Source organism: Anomaloglossus baeobatrachus, chromosome 2 (genome assembly GCF_048569485.1).
Source record: "Anomaloglossus baeobatrachus isolate aAnoBae1 chromosome 2, aAnoBae1.hap1, whole genome shotgun sequence".
Lineage (NCBI taxonomy): Eukaryota > Metazoa > Chordata > Amphibia > Anura > Aromobatidae > Anomaloglossus > Anomaloglossus baeobatrachus.
Genome location: NC_134354.1, coordinates 192,154,368 through 192,173,897, shown reverse-complemented (window position 1 = coordinate 192,173,897; position 19,530 = coordinate 192,154,368). Strand labels below are relative to the sequence as shown.

At 40.8% G+C, this 19,530-nt stretch overlaps 1 protein-coding gene across 1 annotated transcript in view; it reads right to left on the bottom strand.

The window, feature by feature from the left end:
- Positions 1-15,305: 15,305 nt before the first annotated feature.
- Positions 15,306-19,530, bottom strand: part of PTH (parathyroid hormone) — a 97,026-nt gene continuing 92,801 nt past the window's right edge. The window contains exon 4 of the mRNA XM_075333573.1: positions 15,306-16,628. Within this exon, the coding sequence (XP_075189688.1) occupies positions 16,367-16,628 (262 nt within the window). The 3' untranslated portion in view covers positions 15,306-16,366. The remainder of the gene's footprint in view (positions 16,629-19,530) is intronic.

The following is a 19,530-nucleotide window of genomic DNA, read 5'->3' as shown; positions in this document are numbered from 1 at the left end:
TCTTTATCAAGAGGTTTTACAAAGTTCTTGATACACCCCAGCTATATATGTAGAGACGGCAAAATTATTTTGCTTGGACCAGTGGGATCTATTTGACATTTTCTTTTCTAGGAATGTACAATTTCCTCACAGGCCATTATTTGACTGTGTAGTCGTTTTTGGTGTCTCGGCTGTCCCACAGACACAAAAAGCAGCAGAATTAAGTAAAGCCACCTTGTAAACCTAAAAATCACAGCAAATCTACCATTCATAATCTTTATATTTCACAATTTTGTTTTTGTTTGCTTTTGTTGTAAATGTTTCACACACAAAGCAGAAGTTATCAGGATGGTTTACGCAACAACAACGACGTTGAACACTTGCCATTTTGCTATTTCGCTGTATTTAAAAAAGACAATAATTTTAAAAGGTTCTTACCAACACTAACAATTACACCAGAACTCTATGATTGCACATTTATTTATCGTTCAGACATTTCACTCATTCCCAAGCTTTACATATTGCGCAATACTATTTCATTGAGCAATACCACAGAAGCATTACGCAATATCAATCATATAGGACCACCTGTCCTCTGGTGACTGTTTATAGCTTTTTACACTGGATAGTACACCAAAATGAACACTATCACATGCTTAGTCCCAAAACACAAAATACATTTAAAAAATCTGCAATATCCACAATATCTAAAAAATCTTATGTGATATACCATATCTGACGGTATATTTGGAATCTGGAGGCAAAAATACATATGATTTGGTATATTACAAACCAAATGCGATTTTGTTGTTGACCAGTGTATTTTTGATGTTTATTTGTGAAAATATCGGAAATTTGGACAAAATTTTAAAAATATCGCTATTTTCAAACCTTTAATTTTTATGCCCATAAATTCCCAGTGTTATGTAAAACAAAATGGTTACTAAATAACATTTCTCACATGTCTACTTTACATCAGTGCAATGTTTGAACCATAATTTTTTTTATTAGAAGGGTTCAAAGTTCATCAGCAGTTTCTCATTTTTCGAACAAAAATTATACAACAATTTTTTTTAGGGACCACGTCACATATGAAGTGATTTTTAGAGGCTTAGGTGATGGAAAATACCCCAAAATAACATCATTCTAAAAACTGCACCCCTCAAACTGCTCATAACCACATCCAAGAAGATTATTAACCCTTTAGGTGCTTCACAGGAACGAAAGCAATGTGGAAGGAAAAAAATAAAAATGTTTCTTGTTACTTTAGCCCCAAATTTTCCATTTTCACAAGGGTAACAAGAGAGAATGAACCATACACTTTGTTGTGCAATTTCTCTTGAGTACGCCAATACCCCATATGTGAAGGAAAACAACTGTTTGGGTGCACGACAGGGCTCAGAAGTGATTGAGCACCATTTGAATTTTGGAATGCAAAATTGTCTGAAATCAGTAGCAGGTTCTCTATCATGTTTGGAGAGTGCCTGATGAGCCTAAACAGTGGAAACCCTCCAGAAGTGACCCCATTTTGGAAACAAGACTCTTTGAGGAACTTATCTAGATGTTTGCTGAGCACCATACAATTTGTTGTGCAATTTCTCCACAATGCGCTGATACCCCATATGTAGTGGAAAACTACTGTTTGGGTACAAAGCAGTGCTCGGACAATTTAAATGGCCACGGCAGGGATCCAATGTGTTTTCATGGTAGTATGGGGTCAGCTGATGACCCTTGATGCTGCCATGACTCACAGGAGATGAGGATTTCTGCTGATCACAGTGATGCTGCTCTGATTAGCAGAAATGCACAGGCGATCGAACTGTGTAGTCATAAAGTCCCCTAGGGGAACTAGTAAAATAAAAAATTGTAAAAAAAAGTTTTTAAAAATATGAAAAACTAAAAACCCCTAAAAGTTCAAATCATTCCTCTTTTGCCCATTGAAAATACAGTTAGATAAGTAAAAAAACATGTATTTGGTATTGCCGCGTTAAGAAATGCCCGATCTATTAAAATATAAATATAAAATCAATTAATCTGATTGGTACACGATGTGGGGATAAAAAAATTCCAAATGCCAAAATTACATTTTTTGATTGCCGCAGCATTTATTTAAAATGCAATAAGAGGCGATCAAAATATTGCATCTACCCAAAAATGGTATAATTATAAAAACGTTAGCTCAAGGTGCAAAAACTAAGCCGCCACTTAGCCCCAGATCCCAAAAAATGAGAATTCTTTGGGTCTTGGAATGTGCTGGTTACCTGATGCTTCCTAGAAATTCTTTTGTGAGAATAGTGGTTCTGGGAGTAGAAGTCCTTTGCTTGGAAGCAAATTGATGCTGGAGAAGAAGAGTAGAGTCTTCTGCGGTTAAGCCTTTATGGGCCCATTTCAGTTCTTTGGTTAACTGTGGGCATTTTTGCACACTGTCAGCTTTCATATAATTACCCATGATGGTTTAAAATTTACGCTGGCAGCTGTGCGTATTGTGTGACTATCAGTTTTTTTCATGTGCCACATACTCATTTCTACATTTTAAAATGCTGTGTATTCATGTATTTTTTTTGTATTTTTTTGTAATAAAGATTTATTTTGATTTAAAGTCATTTGGATTTTTTCTGGGTAGTTTTATAGGCATTAATTTTCCACTGAGCAACTACCTGGTTGTTGGTTTGCTACTATGGTCTCTTTCTTTGGTGGTCAAAATTGTAGGTTTTCTGTTTATACCTTTTGTAGGTTTTTCCATTTATTACAATGGACTTTACAGCCAGAAAGCACAACTGGCTCCTCAAGGCTGATTCACTTTTCAGTCTGGATACACAGCAGAATGATGACACCGGCATTTTCGATAAGAAACATGTATCCAAGCAGGTATGTGATCTTTTACATCGTCGAATGAAACTATGGTGGGAAAAAAAAAAACGTTGGAGCAATATATGACGAGGAATTTAATCCCTAGGGGATTATGTGTTCAAATTTATCCCTCTTTTGGAAGGGAGGAGGCTGAATTTTCAAAGCGATGGAAGGATATTTATAATAATTGTTCCAGATCATTTATGCAATCTATTTTTGATTTTGACAAGGTACAGTTGGACTCTCTTGATGTCAAACTTGATAAAATACAGGGTCAAATCACCAACACATGGACAACAGAGGATATTTCATGGCTCAATACTGATATGGACACTAAATCTAAAACATGGGAGAAGCAAATCAGCGAAGTGAAAAACAAGAAGCTCCAGCGGGATCTCCTGGATGATCAAACTGGACGGGTTTATAAATGGAAATTTAGAAGTACTGATAGGCATTCTAGAAATCCCTCTGTTTCATCAGCGGCCTCATCAACTAGTGAATTATCAACCAGTGGGAAATGGAAAAAACAATTGGCACAGAAAGAATCCCGGTGGATTTTCACGCTGAATACTTTGTCACCACACGGATTAAATGAGAAAATTAGTTTCTCACCCTTCCTGTGATTTATTTTAATTGGATTTTATTTTTCTTATGCAGTACATTTTTCTTGCCTTTTTACTTTTCTCTTTTTATTTTTTCTTTTAGGTCAGGTTTTACGTGGAGGATATTGATTGGTCGACATATTTTTATGTCTTTTGTATTTGGATAGGGCCATCGCACATTTCATTGTTGAATTGTATATTTATATCACTATATATAGTGTATATTTTTGTAATATTGCACTTTCACGTGTGCTGCACTTCGCACTTTGCACTTTTATATATTTTTTATATATTTTTATACTTATGGTAAATATACTAAATATATATATATATATTTCATGATTTTTACCCTATCTGATCTGTATGAGTCCTGTATATCCTGCTTAATAGTATATGTATATGGTGTGTTTTGATATTTTGCACATTTTTAATATTGCTTATCTCAGGGATGTGAGCTATAGCTCAATATTGCCAGATATTGCTTTTCTATTTGTTAGTGGATTGATCATGGCACTTTGTCTGATTACGTTTACTATTACCCTACTTCCTGGTATTTGGAACGCATTGCATTCCATAGGTATGTTTAGAGAGCGTCCTGATTTATTTGTCATTTCCGCTGGGTGGAACGTGATTTCATGCTGGGGAGAGTCTTCCCCCAGTACTCAGTGTGTATTTGGGTTCCGCAGTCGTCGCTTCCGGTTTTGGAGCCTGTGCATCCATTTTCTATGCAAACTTTTTCTAAGTGGAACTAATGTGCACACACATGGAAGACCTTCCTTGCTGCACAATATCACGTGTTCTCCACTTCCGGTTTCCGGACGCTGAATAATTAGATGCCGTGATTGTCTTTTTATGTGGTAAGATCCATAATTATGCTAATATAATGGCATTTTTTGAATCCACCAATGCTATAACTCCTTATATCTATCTCTGTGAAGTTTATTGGTTCAAACGATAATTGTATGATTTGTTTGTTTAATGAGTGTGTATACTGTTGTTCTAAAAACACACTAAGGATGCGCATTGTAACATATGCCCTTGGAAAAAGCCATGGCGAAACTCGTCAGGGTGTCTCATTGGTAAGGTTTTATAAATATGTAGCAATGTGGTACAATCATCTATTGGCATTTGGCAGTTTAATTACTTTTGTATCAGGTTTTGATCTTTGATCATCTGCCATCTTATTGATTCTTACATTGTTTCACATTGCTATCATATTATGCCTATGTCATCTTACTATGTAGGTTTCACCATTTATTTTTGTGGCACAGCTAATACTTGATATGTTTAGTATTCCCACTGCTGGGTGATTGTGAATATTTTTTGCACACTGTCAGCTGTCATATAATAATTACCCATGATGGTTTAAAATTTACGCTGGCAGCTGTGCGTATTGTGTGACTATCAGTTTTTTTCATGTGCCACATACTCATTTCTCCATTTTGAAATGCTGTGTATTCGTGTATATTTTTGTGGGGGGGTTTTTGTATTTTCTTGTAATAAAGATTTATTTTGATTTAAAATCATTTGGATTTTCTTCTGGGTAGTTTTATAGGCATTAACTGTGGGCATTGAAGTTGCAGTCAGAGAACTGGCAGGTATAAGGAAGTAGGCAGCGTCAGAGGTACCATTCTTGTCTCTGCATTTGATACAGTCGGAGGACAAAAAAGGAAGGAAGTTTATCTGCAAATGTGAAGAATGGCTGAAATGTGGTTAAAAGTAGCCAATTGTCTCTCACTGAGTGAACATAAATCAGAAGAAACCATTTATGGTGCTGTATATGTAAACTGTGATGGTATGAAAACTCATGGGACCCTACAGTCCCTATAAGTTATGTAAAACATGCACCCCCTTCAGCACCCCTGCCTTATGCAGGGTCATTGGGACAGATCTGCAGATATTGTGGGCAACAGAATCCGCCTGAGGCTAACTACTGCATGTCCTGTTTTCCCCCACCATCAGGAATATTGCCCAAGGTGCCGCTTTTTCTTATGAGGACCATGAGTCATGTACATTTTCTACCTTTTAGGATAGAAACTAACCTACAGGTATAATGTCTGCCCCAAGTATACCCATTTGAATATTACCAGCTGTGCCCTGTCAGGAAGCTTATTGCCCTTGCTAAACAGATCCTAAATCCCTGGAAAATTCCCCTAACATTTAGAATGCACTTCCTGGACTTCCAGCAGATATATCTGGCCACATAATAGAGGATGAGACACTAGACTCGGCAGAATAGAATAAGAAACAAGTCCTGTTGCAGATTGTAGCACAGGTCCAAACTCAGTTTTTGGTATGAGCATAATGATGATAAGTAAGGATTATGAACTATTTCTGCGGTGCTTTATAAATGGCCCTAGACCTACAGTTCAGGCTGCAGTATTAGTCTCCCAAAGTGGAGCGTTACGAAATGGATTGATCTGAAGGACATAGCCCGGGGAGCTGAACTAGAAAGTAAAGAGTTGGTTTGGCTCCCCTGCAGCCAAGAAGAGGGCAGGGGAGAGGGGAAATCTGCCGACAAGAAGGAGATGGAGACTAGACTACAGCAATGTAGAAGGTTGAGCTTGTGGACAAAGAGGGCATTTATTGGGCAAACGGCCCACAAAGTCAACAGCTACTATCCTGACCCACTTCCCCCTCATAGGAAACTGTAAACCTCGATATCTCCCACAACCCATTGTCACCGCCCATTGACTCACATTCACTGTTCCCATTTTGTAACCCAGGTTTTAGTTTTCTCTGATGTACTTATTAATTTGTTACAGGCAGACGTGTTGCAATAAATTTGGACCTGCATAGAATTTACCCCCAAATGACCCAGAAATTAACACCTCCTTAAAAGAAGGCACCCTGTGTAATCTCCCACCCTGACTGGCAATTCCCAAAGCCCTGGACAGCACACTCTCCGTACCCCATTCCCTGCTTACTTGGCTCAAGAATTTACCCAGACAGTTATGGGCACATAGCAAAATAGTCGTGGGAAAATCCTTTTACCCTGTACTGCAACAAACAGGTTGAACATGTATCTGGCGTCCTCACCCAAGAACACACTGGCAGACAATGCCCCCCAGAGTATTACTCTGGGACTCAAGATCCCGTTATCATGGGGTCTCCTGATTGTACGAGAGCTGTGGCAGCTGCTTCAGAACTTGTTAAAAAGACAGAGGACATAATTTTACCCTTTTTGGTCATGTATTAAGCCATGCCCCTTTTCCTGTGTGGTTGTAATAAACTGGTGTTTAGGCATCTGTGATTTCAGACAATCATTGTACACTAACAGATACTGGTTATGTGTGTTCTTGCATTGCTATTAATTCGACCAACATTGGCAGATCTGCATAATCCTTGTATCTCATCCCAAATTAGCACTCCCAGGAAAGGGGTTTCCACAACAGCTGCAACAGAGGAATCGGACTGCAGAGGATTATTGCGCTGAATTCTGGTGCTGGTTCACCGACACACAGTGGAATGACCCTGAGCTGAAAATCCATTTTTTTCCTGGGCTTGCCTGAGACAGTAAAGGAGGCATTATGCATGAGACCCCTCCTTCCGTAGTGTGTGCCATTTCTTTGGTATGAAAACTGCTAGACCCAGGTTGTTTGGGGGATCCAAACCTGGGTCTACATATAGCCTCTACAATGGTGTATCAATGTTTAATACCCACCAGGATTAAGGTTGGGATCTAAGAAATTCCTATTATTGTTTTTCTAGACAGTGGTTCAGGGGCATACAGTCGATGAACAGTTTGCTCGTTCCACAGGGTTGGATTTGTAGATGTTATCAAATCCTGTTAAGATTTTTCCCATTGATTTTTTTTCACCTCTTAGTAAGAGGTTTTGTATTGAATGTGTACAGGGGCTGGAATTCCATATAGGGGTACTGCATTCAAAGCGGATATCATATTATGTTCTCAAGGGCCTTCCTGCACAAATGGTATTGGGGTTTCCTTGGTTAGCTTTACATAACCCCACTGTAGATTGACAAACTCAATAGATAATGAAGTGAAGTACATATTGTAAAGCCACTGTTTGGGAACCTGTATTTCGACAGTCACCGCAAGCCTTCCTGGTGCTCTTTCTGATGATGTGATGTCTTCTCAGAGAATGGAAGTTAGGAGTTACTGCCCTATAGGCCTTATGACTGCATAATAAAGTTGATCTCAGGGGGCAAAATTTCCCAAGTGCAAACTCTAACATTTGTCTAGTCTTGAGCGATCAGCTCTAAAAGAGTACATAACGGAGTTTAGCGAAGGGGCACATTTGTTGCCATTTGTGGCTGGATTCTTCTCTGTAAAAAAAAAAAAAGCATGGTGGGCTATGACCATGCCTTACCTTCTGGGAGCTCAACCAAATAATGGTTTGGGATCCTTATCATTTTCCACTCATTCTGGACCTTTTTAATCATATTGCCAGTGCCAAATAGTTATCTAATCTTGACCTTAAGGGGGCCTATAATATGATCCTGGTCAATCATGGGGATGAGTGGAAAACTACCTTAATATGCCTGAGGGGCACTTCATGGAGTTCCCTCTAATATTGTTTCGGATAGAGGTACTCACTGCATTTCCAAATTTTGGAGAGCGTTTTGCTTTCGGTTAGGGATTAAGTCATCTCATTTTTTGGCATTCCATCCGCAGTCCAATAGGCAAACAGACCGTGTAAATCAGAATTTGGAGCAGTGTTTATGTTGTTTTGTATCTGATCAGGAAGAGGGGTCATCTTCCCTCTCGCCAAATTTGCCATTAACAATCGTCGTCATAAATCGACTGGGGTATCACCATTTTTTTGTGTCTATGGTCAAAATCCCCAGTTCTGTATGTTTCAGGAGACACACTCATCTGGTGTACCTGGAGATGACTTATTTGTCTCATTTTTATTGTCTAAATGGGAGAAGGTTCAGCAATATTTGCATGACGTGGGTTCTAAATATAAATGTGCGGCTGACTGTAGATGTGTACGTGGACCCGACCTGTGTGTGGGTGATCTGGTGTGGTTATCTACCAAGAACATTTAACTAAAAATACTTTAATTGAAGTTAGAACCCCAGTTTATTGGTCTATATAAAATTACTGCTGTCATTAATCCTGTGGCTTTCCATCTGGCACTATGGGCATAATTTAAAATCCATAATGTATTTCACAGGTCTCTGTTAAAATATGTGGCTTCTGGAACCTCTCTTCTCTTACGTGCACCTCGGGTTCTAGTCAATGATTTTTAGAGTTTCAGCTTTCAAAAATTGTTGATTCCCATTTTGTGCACCGTTCATTGCAGTGTTTCGCTCATTAGCGGGGTTATGGTACTGAGGAAAGGACTTGGGTAAAAGACTCCGATATTTATGCTGTGCACCTGGTTAGTAGTTTCTGTCACCTTCATCCTGCAAAGCCAGTTTCCTGAAGGTCAAGTGGAACTTTTCAGAGGGAGGGGTACTGTCAAAAGGAGGTTTTTACAAACATCGCTGACTATCATGGCGGTGTTAGGATCTGTGGAGATTACAGATTCTGGCACTCTGCCTGCTAACTTCTCTTATGTCTGTGATCAGCACAGACAGACACATTTGCTCCCCTCCTCTCCTATATACGTATGCTGGCTGGACATTTCCTTTAATGCCAGCTATCCTGGTTGTCAGTTTACTTCCTCCCTTTTATGTTATTTTCCCCTGCGAATATGTTGATGCTCCTTTTGTTTGATTGCAGTGTGTACGCTTTTTGGTTTTCCACTGTCCATGTTTAGTTGTGGGGTTTTTTACTACGGTCACGTCTCACCCCTTGGGTGGGGGGGATTTACACCAGAGCTTGGACAAGATTTTAAGGTCATGAGGGCGGCTCAGATCTCACTACCATAAAGCGTACCTCTGAGATAAGGGACAACGCAGAGTCCCCGATCTGAGAGCCAGCCTAGGTGTCCATATACAGTCATCTCACCCCATTGACATTATTATCGGCTCATCTTATTATACCCTATGGATCCAGTTATTGGCCTTCTGAAGCAGCTGCAGCCTTTGACACTCCAAGCAGTGAGCTGAGGAGGGCAGTTCAGCTACAAGCCCAGTCTCCCCCTTACGGTACAGGCCGGGTTGGTGGCCAGTGCTCCAGAACCCAAACTGCCTCTTTCCGGAGCATTTCACTGGGGATTGCAGTTGATTTGTCTCCTTCTGTGGTTTGAGGTCTGTAAGTTGTACTTTTGACTGCGTCCTCTCTCTTCTGGGAATGAAGTCCAAAAGGTGGGAATCGTAGTTTCCCTGGTAAGTGACGATCCAAAATAGTGGGCCTTTTTTTTGCCTTCCGATTTTCCTGTGTCTGGTTCTGTGGATGCTTTATTTTCTGTTCTCAGCCTCACTTATGATAATTTTGATGAGGTGTTATTGGCCGAGGCCAAGATCCATTCACTGAGACAGAGGAATCGAGCGGCGGAGGGTTACTGTACCAAATTTTGGTATTGGTCGCTTGATATACAGTGGAGCAAACCTGTTCTCAAGAGCCAGTTTTTTCTCTGCGTTTCACCGAGGGTAAAGAAGGCCTTAATGATGTATGAGACCCTTCCCTTTGTGGAGTCTGCGATGGCATTAGTAATCTGTATTGATCACTGGTTCCGCCAGAGGTCCTATACTAACGTCTATCCGAGAGGGGGCAGCTGCCACAGTCGTGTCTCCAGAGACCTTGGTCAAGCTTATGCAGCTCAGAGGGATGTGTCAGGTGCACAGAGAGTCCCGAACTCATACGTCTGGTGGTGTATGCTTCTTCTGTGGTGCATTTCATCAACGCGTGTGTTTTGGTACCTTACAAAGGCTTGCTGGCTGAAAACTGCTAGGCTCAGGGGACTTGGGGGATTCCTGCCTGGGCCTACACATCTCCTCCATGCTGGTCACTCAGTGTTTGTTACCTGCCAAACTAAAGATTGGTGTTCATAAGGTTACCATTAAGATGTTTCGGGATAAATATCAAATATCATTGATGAGCACTTTGCCCATTCTTCTTAGTTAACGGTGGATGTGTTAACCAATCCTATACAGATTGTGGCCATTAACTCATCTTCTCTATCCCAGGAGTTCTTCAAGGAGTGCATCCATGATTTGGAACTTTTCATGGGGTCCTCCAAACAGAGCGGGTCACCTGCCAGGTGCTCAAGGACCTACCTGCACCACTTGTGCTGGAGTTACCGAGGCTCTCCTTACACAACCCTGTAGTGGACTGGAAGACTCAAGATATTGTACAGTGGAGCATATACTGTAAAGCTCACTGTCTGGGGGCTTGTGTTTCTGCAGTTACCCTCAGTGTTTTTGAATCTTTGTCTGAGTTCAAGAATATTTTCTCAGAGAAGGGCTGTTAGGAGTTACTGCCACACAGACTAAACGATTGTGCTATGAGGTTGAAGCCAGAGCCATCCTGCCCAACTGCAGATTGTACAATATGCCCAGACCAGAGAGACTTGCTGTCAAACAGTATAACGCTGAGAGCTTAGCCAATGGTCACACTAGGCCTTCGTCCTCCCTGGTTGTGGCTGGTTTTTTCTTTGTCAAAAAGAAAAATGGTGGATTTTGACCATGTCTGGATTTCAGAGAGCTGAACCAAATTACAGTACGTGATCCATTTCCCATTCGTCTTATTTCGGACCTTTTAAACAAGATTTTCGCTGCTAAGTTATTCTGTAAGTGGGTCATTCCATGTCAAGTGGACCAGTGGTCCTCACTCGACCTTCTCCGATTTTTGTTGAAAATTTATAAGGATGTACATGTATGTTTGAAAAGAGGTTCTGTAAATTTTTAGGGCCAGATCTCAAATACATTGGGCACTGTTGACCTTTCACTGGAGGTTCCACCAAGCCTGCGGCTTCAGCTAAGAGGATTTTGCAAACTTTGGCACATAGCCATTAGAGTTTTATACTGGCTATGATGCTGAAATTTGGCATACTAGCTCAACTTTTGCTGCTAAACACGATAAAATTATTACCGGCTATGACAAAACAATATTTCGGCCGCAATTTTGTGTCAAAGTAGCTTGTAAAACGCTTCGCATAAAATGTATGCCTAACTTTGCCCATATATAACTCAAGACCAAAAACCAATAGTAACTGGTGCTTTGCCCTGTACACCAAACATCTACATGACTTTACATTGCTGCAATATCACGGTCAAAGCATATGTATTTGTGGAAATATTCACACCCACATATGATACATAGAAACTTTAAAAAAAACAAATTTTACCTATTTTAGGTCAAATTTCTCAAAAAGGGTACCCCTAAAATATATTAATTCTGATATCATTAGAAAGAGCACATTTTTCTCTACAAGGATCATTGGGGTTTTTTTTGGAGTCTCTCCGTTTAAGAAAAGAAAAATGCTACTGAACATGGTGTTATTTATTAATACACAATTAATGGTAGCTGCACTATTCAAACCCTTGCGTTGGTCCATGGTGGTTATACCACAACCAATTCACTAAGAATTGGTCTTCTAATCCTATTAAGAATTGTAATAATGCTGTCTTTTGAGAATTGGCAGCCCCATTGCCTAGGAGCCATGGCAGATAGCCATGCAAGGCCAGCCGCGGGCGGTCTCTTTATCGCAGGATATCTGTTTGTGCAGGTAACTATTACTGTGCAGAATTATTAGGCAACTTAAAAACAACAAATATATTCCCATCTCACTTGTGTTTATTTTCACCAGGTAAACCAATATAACTGCACAAAATTTAGAAATAAACATTTCTGACATGCAAAAACTAGACCCCAAAAAATTAGTGACCAATATTGCTACCTTTCTTTATGATGACACTCAACAGCCTACCATCCATAGATTCTGTCAGTTGCTTGATCTGGTTACGATCAACATTGCGTGCAGCAGTCACCACAGTCTCCCAGAAACTGTTCCGAGAGTTGTACTGTTATCCCTACCTGTAGATCTTACATTTTATGAGGGACCACAGGTTCTCTATGGGGTTAAGATCAGGTGAACAAGGGGGCCATGTCATTATTTTTTCATCTTTTACACCTTTACTGGCCAGCCACGCTGTGGAGTAGTTGGATGCATTTGATGGATCATTGTCCTGCATGAAAATCATGTTTTATTTGAACGATACCGACTTCTTCTTGTACCACTGCTTGAAGAAATTGTCTTCCAGAAACTTGCATTAGGTCTGGGAGTTGAGTTTCACTCCATCCTCAACCCGAAAAGGTCCCACAAGTTCATCTTTGATGATACCAGCCCATACCAGTACCCCACCTCCACCTTGCTGGGGTCTGAGTCAGAGTAGAGCTCTCTGCCCTTTACTGATCCAGCCTCTGGCCCATCCATCTGGCCCATCAAGAGTCACTATCATTTCATCAGTCCATAAAACCTTTTAAAAATCAGTTTTAAGATATTTCTTAGCCCAGTCTTGACGTTTTATCTTATGCTCCTTGTTCAAAGGTGGTTGTTTTTCAGCCTTCCTTACCTTGGCCATGTCCCTGAGTATGGCGCACCTTGTGTTTTTTTATACTCCAGTAACGTTGCAGCTCTGAAATATGGCCAAACTGGTGGCAAATGGCTTCTTGGCAGCTTCATGCTTGATTTTCCTCAATTCATGGGCAGTTATTTTGCGCCTTTTTTACCCAACATGCTTCCTGCAACCCTATTGGCTATTTGCCATGAAACGCTTGATTGTTCAGTGATCACACTTCAAAAGTTTGGCAATTTCAAATTGCTGCATCCCTCTGCAAGACATCTCACAATTTTGGACTTTTCAGAGTCCGTCAAATGTCTATTCTGACCCATTTTGCCAAACGAAAGGAAGCTGCCTAATAATTAAGCACACCTTATATAGGGTGTTGATGTCATTACACCACACCCCTCCTCATTACAGATATGCACATCTTCTGCTTTACTTAATTGGTAGTTGGCTCTCAAGCCTATACAGCTTGGAGTAAGACAACATGTATAAAAATTATCATTTGATCAAAATACTCATTTGCCTAATAATTCTGCACACAGTGTATAAGGGCTTACTAGTGGTGGCTGTAGCTTAAAAGGCACAAATCTGGTGACAGGTTCCCTCTAAGTTGGTGCATGAAGAAGCACAGTGACAGAAAAAATACATATGAAATGTTTTAGCCAAGTTAGCAATAAATGTTATAGAATTTTGCAAATATTCCCAATTTTTGGAAAATGTGCAGTTTAATAGGTGATAGAAGAGGCGCCTTTAGCTCCTCCCTCTGGCTCTAGCTCCTCCCTCTTCCTGCCATCATAGAATCTCATCTGTAACAGCTGCCATCTCCTATCTCCGTAATGGGAAATTCATCACTGAATTCGGATTTTATGTCAGAATTGAGAATTTTGATAATAACTGATCATTTCTGGCAGAGAAAAAAAGCAGATTTCTCTGATAAGATATATTACAGAGTTCCTTATTTTCATTTGTATTATTGATTTATGAAATAAAAATTAAAATGGCGGTCACACTTTAAGTCTCCCAGGATGTAGTGCAGCAGTGAGTGATGCATCATAGATAATGATGAATTAATCCAAACTGTAAAATTCAGTGTCCGTACTGAACAGCAGGTGTTTGGGTCCCGGACCCAGACACAGACTTCTCAGAGAAGTCCGTGTTTCACTTCGGTTTTGGCCACCTTTATTATTAAACAAAAAAAAAAAAATTCAAGGGTTGAAGCAGGAGAATATACTTACCAAGCATCCCGCGCAGCTGTAACACTACTTCCGGGTCCGCTCATCGGTCCTCATACATATTTATGCTTTCCCCGCCCACCGGCAGCTCTGATTGGCTGCCGGTAGACTACGCCCCCACTCTCTCTAACAGTGCCTGTGATTGCTTGGAATCACAAGCGCTGTCTGCGTGCTTCTAGTGGAGTGTAAAATAAATAAATTTAAAAAATGGGTCCCCCTATAGTGATTCCACCAATCACAGGCGCAATTAGAGAGGGTGGGGGCATGGTCTACTGGCAGCCAATTAGAGCTGCCGGTGGGCGGGGAGAGCAGTGAATTTGTATGACTGATGAGTAGACACGGAAGTAGTGTTACAACTGCGCGGGAGGCTCCATAAGTATATTCTCCTGCTTTAACTCTTTTATTTTACAGGTAATGTTCGGCTTCCCATAGAGTTATATTGGGTTATACGGACGTTATACGGCGTCCAGGCAGCTGTTCCAGTTCACTTTGTTTAACGTCCGGCTGGACCCGAACATCTACGGGTTCACGCATCTTTAATCATAGATATTTGAGTGCACTCTTTAAAGTGTTTTTGTTGATCATCAGTATTCTGTCTCCAATAAGCAACAGCAGAGATCTGAATGCAGCTGTAATTAAAACATATTGTAACTCAGGACCAGTATAAAAAAATTAATTTACAAAAGTTACTTAAAATTTTATGTACATTATATCTGTTTGATTTCTAAAATGACATTTAACCATGAAACTACACAATAATTGACATTTTGCAACATTACTACTTTTTGACAGTATAATACATTACATGAACTATTACATTTACATTGCATGTCAGAAATAACAAAAAAAAATTATTGCAAGCCCACCAGATTGTTCATATATCCTGTAGAAGTGAATGGAGAAAGCTGTCCATGCATTGCCACCTTAAGGCTATGTTCGCACGTTGCGTTTTTTCCGCGTTTCTGCAGCGTTTTTAGCAGCAGCGTTTTTGCGCTAAAACGCATGCGTTTTTGATTGCCAGCAAAGTCTATGGGAAAAGCAGAAATCCTGTCTGCACTTTGCTTTTTTTTCAGCAGCGTTTAATTTGCATATTTGTGGTCAAAAACCATGCTGAAAAAGAAGCAGCATGTCAGTTGTTTTTGCCATTTCTGCAGCGTTTCCTTAACATTGGAGTCAATGAGAAATGGCAAAACGCAACCAAAATCACAATTCCTGCGTTTTTCATGCTTTTTACCTGCTTTTCCACTGCGTTTTTGGCTCCAAAAACGCATGCTTTTCTGGCCAAAAATTAATGGGTTCTAATGTTCCTTTACACACACACAATAACCGAAAATTTAAATGTTAAAAAATTATAAACTTCACCTATTTTTCTGATAAAATGTGCATAACCACTATTTTTTCATTAAAATTGATAATTTCCCATATAGTTTTATTAAAAGTTAATTTTATACTTTTTTTCTCTATTTTCATTCTTTTTGACTAATTCAACTTTATTTCTCAGTGTCTTGATCTCAAAAACGCATCTGCAGAAACGCAGGTGAAAACGCAGGTAAAAAGCGCTAAAAACGCACTAAAAACGCGGTAAAAACGCATGCGTTTTTAGCGCTAAAAAATGGTCAAAAGCCATTTGGTCAAAAACCAAGGGAAGGAAAACGTGCAGAATAAACTGCAGGTACTCCGACGCAACGTGCGCACATAGCCTAACTGTGGCCACCTCGCCAGGTGAGATGAAGATCAGAAGACCCCTATTCTGAAGATAGGTACAGGTCTCAAAAGAGGAGCCAAACGTCTTCAGACGTAGGTGGCTTAAATGGGAATTGTTCTTTATTAGTCAGTGTACACAATGGTTTTACAGCTCAATTTTTTTTACATTTTACAAAACTATCATAAGCCATAAAGCTGCATGAGACGTTTACTGTGCTAGCATATGAATATTTACTGGTTTAAATTGATACTAAATGCAACATGATATTTGGCTTACATTAATGTGGTACAGTCAAAAATCGCAGTATGACTGCACAGTGTGAATACAACTTTAATAGGATTGTTCTCATAAAATCTGACCATTTTTACATGCACAAATAATAGGAAAATGATTGAAGTCTTGCCAAGTAAGGAAAGGTGATGTGCTTTAAACTGTAATTAAATCCCATATGCTCAAGCCACCATCTAATATACTGTTAATCACATCAGCAAATATCAAGCTTCAAACTGACATATCATAAAGGTAAACAATGACTGCATATTAGGCAAACCTGAAAAAATAATTTCTTGTCAATGTTAATCTGTCATTTTGTTACTGTATGCAGAAATTTCAGATTTGTATTGCAGGTTCCTGTTGTTTTTCACCACACTCAGCCTCTGCTGTTCCTCAGTGCTTATTCCATGTACTTCGCTATGTAAATTCCTCAGGAGTGGTACTTCTCTTCTGCCTGGGTTGTGAATCACTCCTAGTAAACTTTGTAGCCATCTTTGACGAGTTATTTCTTCAATCGTCTTTCCTTTATCATGCATAAGCTGGGCCTCGGCAACTGATCTCTCTCTAAAAGACAAGAGATAACGGTGGCACATCAAGCTAATATATTAAATTAAGATGAAAATCAATATTCATCTGCATTCAAAAGGTTTATACTTCATATAAATAACAAGCCTTTTCTAAGTTTGATTAGACTGCCTCTTAAGGGTGCTTTACACACTGCGATATTGCTAGCGATCTCGTTAGCGATGTTACACGTCAGATCACACATACGATTTGCCGAGATCGCACATGTGACCGGCGCTATATATAAAAATGACCTATGCGCGATCTTGTCAAATCTTATCTGCGATCTGGCGTGTCACATCGCTAACGAGATCGCTAGCAACGTCGCAGCATGTAAAGCACCCTTTAGTGACCATTGCAACCCCAATTATGAAGTTCACCATAGCCCATGCCCCTTTATAACAAAGGCCTAGCTTTATTACTACAGTACAAAAAATGAAAGATGGTGCCAATCACATAGTAAAAATATTTGGCTGATTGAGCACACTGGATTTTTTCTTTTGGGAGGCAGGAGAAAAAAATTTGGTGTGCTCATTCAGCCAAGAAGATTTATTTCTTCTCATATGACAGTATTTCTACTCAGATAAAGTAGTATTTTTGCTTATGATACAACTCCTTTTATAGTTTGAACACTGGTCTCAGGAGCAGTGGTATTTTTTGGACTAAAGGTTATCCTGACAAGTGAATAGGAATAGGAAGGCTGCGGACTGAGGACCATATTATTACATCCTTGGAGAATTATTTTAACCTCTTCACGACACATGACGTACTGGGTACGTTATGGATCGTGTGAGGTTAATCCCTGTCGCCTTCCGTGGGCAGTCTGAGGATATCCGCACACATATCAGCTGATTTCAACAGCTGATGTGTGTGCCTACCAGGCGTGAGTAGAATCGCTTTCCACCCGTGCCTATTAACCCCTTACATCTCACTGTCAAAATCTGACAGCGATATGTAACAGCGCGCCGCCGTTAGCATAACTTACCCAGGGCCATCGGAAGTCGCTTCTTCAGATCTCGTTGTGACCATGGGAGCGCACGCGGTCACAACAGGACTGGAGAACAGCTGATCTTACCGATTAGCTGCAGCAGACGATGTCGTAGCAGATGTCTGCTGCAGCTAATCGGTAAGATCAGCTGTTGTCCAGTCCTGTTGTGACTGCTTGCGCTCCCGCGGTCACAACGAGATCTGAAGAAGCGAGGGCACATGCGCTGCCCTCTCAGACACAAGACTAGGTAATGAGCACTTCAGAAACATGGCGCCAGAGATAAGCGCTATGCGCAGGCGCCAACTCCGACGCAATGTTATTGAATATAAAAATTTGCATAGAGCCAGAGAGTGGGAGGAACAGGTGGCGGGGGGACAGGAATCCATGTGCATAACTCGCCCGTATATTATCAGCAGGGGTGCAACTGTCAGTCAAAAAGATGATGAATTTTTAAACTTCACAAACTTGGATTTCAAAGCCTAAACATCTGAGCTGCCCTGTAATGGTATGTACAGACTGTGCCTGATAGTGCCAGTACTGCACTGGCTTTACTTTATATATGAAAATCCTGATGTTTGGTTCCCCTTAAATTTTGCTACTCAACAAATCCTAGATGCCAAAACATATGCAATATAATATCATGGCTACTTCAGCTTGTTGGCTGAAGGTAAAGATCAGGGCCGGCATCAGCACCCGGCAAACCCGGTCAAATGCCGGGGCTCTGGGCTGCCGGGGGGCCCACTCGCAGTGGCTGAAGTGGCGTACTGCTACTCAGGAGGGCCCGATGCCTGCACAGTTACCGGCATCCCCCCCCCCGCTGATGATCGCGCTTTCAATTGTATCGGCATCGCAGTTGCCGATACAATTGAAAGCAATTAGAGAGGGAGCAGCACGCTGCCTCTTTCATCATTCTCTCGACTTTGACTGTCGGCGTTCTGACAGCTCTGCAGTAGACCACGGTGACGTCAACACTGTGCGCCATCAGTGAGGTCAGAGCGACAGAACAGTTGACACGCTGAGGAGACCAGTAGCAGCAGGGGAACGAGGAGATGTGGGTATGTATTAATCACTGTGGCCAGACGACCATGGGGGCTGTATACTACATGAAGGTGCCTAATGCTATCTGGGTCTGTATACTGCATGAAGGTGCCTAATGCTATCTGGGTCTGCATTGTGCTATATGGTGCTGTAAACTACATGAAGGTGCCTAATACTATCTGGGTCTGCATTGGGCTATATAGGGGGCTGTATAATACATGAAGGTGCCTAATACTATCTGGTTCTGCACTGTGCTATATAGGGCTGCATACTACATGAAGGTGCCTAATGCTATCTGGGTCTGCACTGTGCTATATAGGGGCTGTGCACTACATGAAGATGCCTAATGCTATCTGGGTCTCCACTGTGCTATATATGAAGATGCCTAATGCTATCTGGGTCTGCACTGTGCTATATTGGGGCTGTAAACTACATGAGGGTGCCTAATGCTATCTGGGTCTGCACTGTGCTATATTACGGCTGTGCACTACATGAGGGTGCCTAATGCTATCTGGGTCTGCACTTTGCCATATAGGGCCTGTGCACTACATGAGGGTGCCTAATGCTATCTATGTCTGCATTGTGCTATATGGGGCTGTATACTACATGAAGGTGACTAATGCTATCTGGGTCTGCATTGTGCTATATGGGGGCTGTTTACTACATGAGGGGGCCTAATGCTATATGGGTCTGCATTGTGCTAAATAGAGACTGCTTAATGTTATATGGGGGTTGCATAGTTCCATATGGGGGCTGCATAGTGCTACATGGGGGCTGCATAGTGCTACATGGGGGCTACATAATACTATATGAGGACTATGGGGCCTTCATAACACTATATGGAGGAATATGGGGGCTGCATACTACTATGCCCCC